General features: G+C 38.1%; 1 protein-coding gene across 1 annotated transcript in view; it reads right to left on the minus strand.

Moving 5' to 3' along the window:
* The window catches only part of LOC103902909 (ubiquinol-cytochrome-c reductase complex assembly factor 1), a 51,733-nt gene that overhangs the window by 18,530 nt on the left and 24,996 nt on the right, over positions 1-8,207 (minus strand). The window contains exon 7 of the mRNA XM_009284023.1: positions 5,619-5,727. Coding sequence (XP_009282298.1) covers positions 5,619-5,727 — 109 coding nt within the window. The remainder of the gene's footprint in view (positions 1-5,618; positions 5,728-8,207) is intronic.

Genomic DNA, 8,207 nt, shown 5'->3' on the forward strand with positions numbered 1-8,207 from the left:
TTTATAGGTTTTTAAAAACCTTTTTCAACTGTACTAAACACTATCCTCTATCTCATATCCCAATCCATTTCCTCAAACAAAATCACTACCTTCTCTATAATATTTTGCCTCAGTACGCTTCCTCCATCTCAACTCCCCCCTCCACTGCACTGCCAGAATACTGCACGCATGTTCCTTCTGCCCCAGCTCTGCCCCTGTTCTCCCATGATAATATAGTTTCTGTTCTGTGCATCTCAAATTGACTCTATGACTTCCCATCAGATTTTACAGACAGGCTTGAAAAGGACCCCCTGAGTATTTAAGTACAGTAGCTTCCCACTGTAGGTGAATTAACTGCAATAGTTCATACAAAGATCAAGTTCTATTTTAAAATTTTATCAATTTTATGCCCTGTTCTCTCATCTTCTAAAGCCATTCTAGAATCTTACCTATCTCACCCTGACCATGATTTCTGAATCTTTAGTTAGAAGTGTCAGACTTCTCTTTCTCCACAGTAAGAATAACTTAAACTGAATTCTATCAAGTTTAGGAAGTTTTGTAGCTACTGTAATGTAAAATGGCATTTTTAATCATCTGAAGTCTTCTAATTGTGAAAAGAGTATCAAGACAGAAAATGGTGTTCAAGTTCACAGAGCTAAATTCTGCTCTCAGTTACACTGATGTGAACCATTATTGATTTTGATGGCATTACTTCAGATGTACACCAATGTAACTGAGAGCAAATTATGGGTCACTGTATATAAACAGTTCTAGCTAAAAGTACAACAAAGACTGTATTGTGCTATGCACAGCAGAGCCAATAAACGAATTCAAAAGACACCTAGATGTGTTCCTGGAAAAAAAGGGGGCAGGGGTCTAAGTGGTCTGGTGGGAAAACAGGAAAGTGAGATTAAGATAAATTAAAACAGGTTTGGCACACTGGGCTTGACAGCCCCTCCTATTCTTATCTCTTTTGCAGCTTTTAGAACATGTATGGTTATAAAATGAATTGTTACTTTGCACAGAAAAAAACTTATTCATTTCAGAAGCAGAATGCCACCACAACACACAACAGAAACACTGTTAAAATGAGCCTACAACAATTTACAGGTATTTGAATAAAGCCTGATGGATCTTTCTAAGACAGCCTGTGATTTGCACCCAGAAGTATTAGGATGGGGTTCTTGGAAGAGGGGGAGGGGGGCAGGGAAGGGGTGTTGGGTGATTATCAGCTGAAATCCCATTCCAGGGAACTCCAGCATCTACAAGTCCTTCCGATCAACTCTGCAGCTTCATCTAAAGGTATTAAAATACACTTAAACTTACAACAACTGCTTTTATATACACACAGTTACTAAAACACAATACTCAGGTCAGTAAGGTTAACATTCAGGTTGCTGAAGAACTCTGTTAGGAAGACAAATAGCAGCAATTTCTAGCATTGACTGAATTCCCCTTACAAACTGATTCGGCAGCTGCCAGTTTGCATAGTATAAATCTACTCACTGCAAGCCACAAGGTGGAGATCTCTGGCAAAGTACGATCGAAAGGAAGTCTTTTACCCAGCCTAATGTTACTATTAACACTTTGAGCCATTGCATCAAGCCAATTTTTCTGTTTGTTTTTAAAGTTTGATAGAAATGTCACTAGTGGAAAAATTAAGTAAAGAGCACTGGTTAGCCACAGAACTGGACACACCTGGCTGCAAACCCACCAAAAGAAACTGACTTCATTAGTACTAGGGACAGCAGAGTAAAATTTATATCTGAAATATGCCTGCACCAGTAGAATTTGCTGAGGCCACAGGCTCTCTGTGTGTTTTTACAGCTGTGTCAAGTTTTGGTTTCTGACTCTTGCCGACATTCAGGAGTGCTGAAGGAGCTCAGGCTAACAGGTCCCAAAACTTTGTAGCTGAGATTTAGATCTCAGCAATTTTAACAACCAGGTTTTGAAATAACACAAACTCCATTTGGAGTTGGAGCTGATGTAAATTAGTAGTTAAAATGCCTTACATTCTATCACTTTCGGCTCCAATGAACTTGTATATTTAAGAGCAGATGGCATATTTCAATAAAGCATCAATATCAATTCAAGAATATAGTATCCATTTTCTGCATCAAGTGTTGGAATTGTTGCTAGATATGGAAATGAGTTGAAGAACTGCAGCTTTGTCTGTCAACAAGTTAAACTAATTGCATCCAATTAGCAATTTCATACAGGTGCTCTGTCACTTATACCACAATACAGGAATGTACCAATTGTAGTTAAATATTGACCTTTGATACCCTGCATGAGAGAAAAAGCAGGGAATGGAATTTCCTAACCTCCTAGGAGCTATGCAGATGATAACTTAGTGTCCTAAAAGTATTCAGTAAAGCTTCTTTTTAACTTCCTTCTGAGAAAGGCTCAGATTCTGAAATTTGAAAGCATCAACAGAGGAACATTAATGTCATCTTTTTATCTACTATACTTATCTTGATACATTTAATTATCTTCTTTTGGAGGTAGAATATATACTGATTGCAGGACTAAATTACTTGAGAATAGCTAGCTGTTACACATATTCCTCAATCAGCTCACAAACCCTCTGTCATTACCTCAGCTTCTTTTTAAAAGAACCATTAGGGATAAATACATCGAGATTCGTAAGTAGAACCTAACACCTAGGGTAACTGCCCTTTATTTATCACTTAAAACTCCTTGCAATTGCTAAAGCTGAGATGTGAGAAAGAGTTCAATCAGAGTACATTCATGTGAAGGGAAGGAAAGTAAGTGAAGAGCAGCGAAGCAGCATGGAAGAAACAGGAACTGCCCATGCAGGGACATGGGTGAAGTGGTATATTAAGCTGGGATCACTAGCACCAAGGAAAATAGAGCAATGACAAGGAGCAAGGGAACAGCTAACCTCTTCAAACATCAACGCATAAATTATTTTCATCTAACATACAATAAATACTACCAGAAGAAACTAAAAAGTTCATTCATCTTGACAAAATAATGACTGAAAGATTAGGAATAATTAAAAGATGAAAGAAAAAAAAAAAAATCACAGAGATTATGAAAGCCCTATGCCTTCAAAAACACTATGGGGAAGAGAACAGTCCTAATTTCCAAGTTTACGATCTAGGAGAGTTCACTGTGCTTTCTTACACACCCTTAGTGCCTGGTCTAGTTAGCTGTTACCTCTAGAGTTCACATCCTCTCACAAGGAGTCTCATTAAAATCAATGGGCCTCTGTGCAGCTAAACTATATTAAATATACACACAGATGTAACTGTTTTTGAGATCAAGCCTTTAAACGTGTACATACTTCGTTTAAGCATCAGCTATTGCCACATAAAAGCTATGTTAACACTAGGTTACGGTCAGAAGTATATTATAGGAATCATATTATTGCAAACTAAGCATGCAAGCATTATTACATTGTATGATCACTATTACAAACAAAGATTGCAAAATTTAAATTCAAGGATAAATTGAAAAGATGCCTAACCTGCCAAGGCAGAGAATGAATGGCATTCAAACAACTTAAGATCTCTTTACAGTTGCATCATACAGCAACCATACTATTATAATATGCATGTATTAACACTTGAGGCTCCAGATTGGATGAAAACATAAGGACACTGGTGGGTCTTTTTACACTTTGGGGAATTTTGGGGAGCAACAGAATAGTTTAGTTTGCAGAAATGGAAACCCTGTGCTTCCCTTTACAAAGAGCTGACTGTAAGCACTATCTTTTTTTCCCCTAAAGTTTACTGAAAAAAAATCTCGATACAGGTCTAACTTATACCGTGCTTCACGTCTGAGTTCTGCATGCTTGTAAGGGGAGCAAACAGCTAGCTTTGCTTCTCTTTGGTGTTTGCTTCTGCTTCAAATCCTGCAAGGAAAACTACAAGATGGCATTTGAGGTTAGTTCATATAAGGCAAAATTAGGGTCAAAAGGAACAGAGAAATAATTTTCTGTTCCAAAGCAGCATCCTCTCTGTGCACAGATGGAATCAAAAGATCCCTAAAGAGATTTTGGGGGGCTTTGGGAGGTGGGGTGTTTGGCTGGGTTTTGGGGGTTTTTTTTGCTTTTCAAGAACAGCAGCTTTAAATTTACACCCGGAACAAAGATCTGAGCTGTCTCCAGTTCCTACAGAAAGCAGAATCAACCACTGATATGACATGAAAGACATTGGATAAGGACAAAAATGCATAAGCTATTTCATTCAATCTTTTTCTCTGGTACTATCACCTAATTTATCTAGGCTCACTCACACTGTCTTATGGCATCTGACCAGGGAAATGGAGATTCCCATATTGGAATTTATGTAAGCCCATTAATGTAGCAAGAAATTCTAAGATGCCTGAATTTAGATTTAATCCAAAAGAAGATTAAGAGGATGGCTTGTCTTTAAAAGCAAGCTGTAACATAGTAAAGCTATGAAATTCACAACAACTAGGAAAAAAAAGCCACTGCTGATGGAATAACTGAAGTTACACCAGAATCAACACTTTCTAAAACCACATACAAAATAAGAGATCAGAGAGAAACTTCCTGAATTACTAATGTGATCGCATACCAAATCCTAACTCACTGGTTAATTCCCTTGTTTGTCACCAATAGGAATACCCTAGCAGCCTCTCCCTTGGTTATTTGGCTGATAACTAAGACTTGACAATATGCCATTATTGCTATATGAAAACTGTCACTTCTCTAACAGTCTGATTTACTTTAATCACAGACAAACCTCTACTTAATCATTGAACAATTCTTTTTTTTCCACAACACTGGAGATCTTTCCCAGCCCTATTCTCCCTGAATATAGGCATCCTCAACTGTATCAGGTCTCCTGTCACCACTGTGATACTGGGGTTATGAAAACTATCTCCTACTTCCACCGCTTCTGCACTGCCTTCTCTGAAGACTATCACCAACACAAGGCTGGAGAAACGCACTTACAGACTTTAAGGCCAGAAATGACCATTACAAGTAACTAGCATAACCTTCCTCAGAATAGGCCAAAAAGATCCAACCTTGTTCTTCCTTCAAACTTGCAAATGAACTATCCTTGGAGCTACTCTTGCCTTACAATGTTTCTTTTGTGATAAAGACTAGGTATACTACGAATCCAAAATGAAAAATAAACTAATAACTAGTTATAGTCATGCACAGGAGCTTAACATAAAAACCTCGTCTCTTAACTTTCCTTTTACTCACTATCCTAGATACAGAGAAAACTCAAAGCTCTGCTGGAATTACTTAAGTTGCGGTTATACATTTGGCACCAGTCATGTTTCTCCCTACCCCAGCTGCTTATTCCTATCCACAAATGCCCATTCTGTTATAGCAGCATCCATTTCTGCAATCACATGGCAAACCACATGGAAAATTAATTAATTTCAGACAAATCCATATCTTCATCCAGGCCATGGTACAGTTTCAGAAACAAGGTCAGCAGCTCAATACAACAGGCAGTACAGCTGTGGGAACGAATGGTCAGGAATAAGGGCTACATATACCAGCTTAAGCTAATGAAGAAATAAACAAGCAGCTACAGGTTGATTCTTAGGCATTCTTCCAAGATATGTAAAGTTACAAAAGCATTGAAACATGTGAATCATCAAGATTATCAACACCAAAGATGACTTACCCCCATCACCTTACCACGCTGTTCAACATCCTCCCACATGCAGTGAACTATATAGCGACACATGTATTTTCCTGTGCGACCCTCCTGCTTCATTCGTACCAGGCACATCCTGCAAGAACATAAACACCAAATTCACAGCTTCTAGCTTTTCTTCAAATATAAAGAGTAAATTAAATATATTTCAGCTCATTTAAGATTCTCCTTATCGTATGTGTTTTTGTGATCAGGGAAAAAACCACATAAAGACTTTTTTTTTTTTTTTTAAATAAACTATCACAAACTTTTCTATTCTGTACTCAAGAGCTTTATCTGCTGGATTTTGGCCAATCCAGCTACGAAAGAGTGACAGTGGACTCTATTCTGGCTGACAGTACTGTAATCTAGTTAAACAGTACTGCAACCTAAATTCCTCAGCCTTAAGAACATATCACCCTTTGGAGCAGGAACAAATGTCTTGTCTAATCCTAGGCTACAAGCCAGCTGTAATTCAGCTTGGTATACTAAAGTGCTGTAAAAGACCGAACTAGCCAAGCTGTGAAAGCTTAAGCAAGTTACAGACTTCACCCAAATTCACGTTAGCAATGCCCTAAATTATTTCAGCTACAGGGGTCTTTGGATACATATCCAACCACTTGGCAAAACCCCTACACACAGTACATGCTAGAAGAACTCACAAGTTTGTAAGTGCATTGTGGGATCTTAATGAGAATACCAGGTTCAGTTGCTTTACTTTTTTTTTTTTAAGCATTAAAGCCACTTGAACTTCATTGCTGCTGTTCTGTCTAAAAAATAAATCATCAGAACAAAAAATTTATTTTGCCTCTTTTACATCTGTAAACAGCATGAACTGAAATACAGGCTAATCCTTCACTAGGTAAGAGCCCAGTCCCATCACCAGTCCCACCTTCTCTACCTCACTAATCAGCTCTGCTCCTGTGTTATGAGTCAGAAGTGCCTGTCCAGGATTGACTGAGTTACTGTGGATGAAGTGGTTACTGGAGCTGAAAGAAGTCACTGCTTTGCATAGACACGCTACAGGTGGGAAACTGCTCACAGGAAATTCTTCTCCCAGCTTATGTAAAAGCAACAGAGCAGAGCTGTTGGATGCCACTTTGAAGCAGTTGTGTACTAACAATAGTGAATGTGCCACAAGAGTTAAGAAGTAAAAATGACGATTTTTTTTAATCTGTTAATTTCTTCAGTGGACATAAGATCTGTGCCTCCCTACAGGCATTAATAGTATTTGGTGATCTGTGAATGCCAGCTCAACAGGGAGAATCAAACATTTGAAGCTTGTCTGTTGAGCTGACCTGTAAAAGGACAGATGCCAATCTTTATGATGGATTCTATCTTGTCTACTGATTAGTAAAGATTTTTTTAACCTGCAAAGGAAGCAAAACTTATTGCTAGCGATGAGTCACAGAGACAAAACAAACTGAAGGTAACAAAACCCTGCATTAGTCCTATGTTCTTTTTTCTGATTAGAACCATACATTTAAGTCCCATACAAGGGCCATTCAACTGAGAGACCAAAATGGAAAGAAGAAAAGTCCATGGACCAGAATCTGATTTCTAGATGGGGAGCTTCTGAAAGTGACACTCGCATACAAGAGACAGCTCGGGCTCCAACACAAGCCAGGTGGAATGCGGTCAAAAGACTGGAGAGAGGGACGGAGGCATGACAAGTAGACCAATGATCAAAGGGTGGAGTGACTGAGAATCTGGGTAGAGGGTTGGTAGAGAAGGGGAAGGGCAGCAGTCAGCAAAGGGAATGTTGGGAAGACTGGCAATTTCTGTACCAGGAAACAGAGCTGTGTAAGGATTCCCAAGGTTTATATTGTGGCAGTGACGACTCAGTATCTAACAGCACCACTGTCCCAGCAAACAAATGCAATTAAGACAGTATCAAGAAATGAATCCTCATCTTGCTTACAGAAAGATGACAAAGCTTTCTGCTAAAACAATGGTCCAGAACTCAGAGAACAGCTGTCTAGTTACCAGTGCTTCCACAAAACAAATGCACAAAGAGCTTAAAACTTGTGTCTTTCTTCCACCAGTTTCAAAACCTTTGCTCCTCTTACGCATTTGCATAATCGAGCTGTATGAAAAAGTTAATTAGTAAGAGTTACTGTATCCCAAATTTTTACCCACTCTTAACGAGTCAAAGAGAAAAAGACTCAGTTTAAAAGACTAACTTTGGGCTAAGAAAAGCATTTTTATACTTCTCTTGCTGAATACGCAAGCTCAGGAGTAAAAATAAAAAAATTTAAAAAGTTAAAAAAATAATTAAAAAAAAAAAAAAATGAAAAAGTTAATTAGTAAGAGTTACTGTATCCCAAATTTTTACCCACTCTTAACGAGTCAAAGAGAAAAAGACTCAGTTTAAAAGACTAACTTTGGGCTAAGAAAAGCATTTTTATACTTCTCTTGCTGAATACGCAAGCTCAGGAGTAAAAATAAAAAAATTTAAAAAGTTAAAAAAATAATTAAAAAAAAAAAAAAAGAGGGGCTTGGGGAGAAAACCCATAGCCCCTTCAGAGTGGCTATCTCCCACATAGTTTAATCATCTAATACAGCTAATGTTTCTTC

Source organism: Aptenodytes forsteri, unplaced genomic scaffold (assembly GCF_000699145.1).
Source record: "Aptenodytes forsteri isolate BGI_AS27 unplaced genomic scaffold, ASM69914v1 Scaffold295, whole genome shotgun sequence".
In the NCBI taxonomy this organism is placed as follows: Eukaryota; Metazoa; Chordata; class Aves; order Sphenisciformes; family Spheniscidae; genus Aptenodytes; species Aptenodytes forsteri.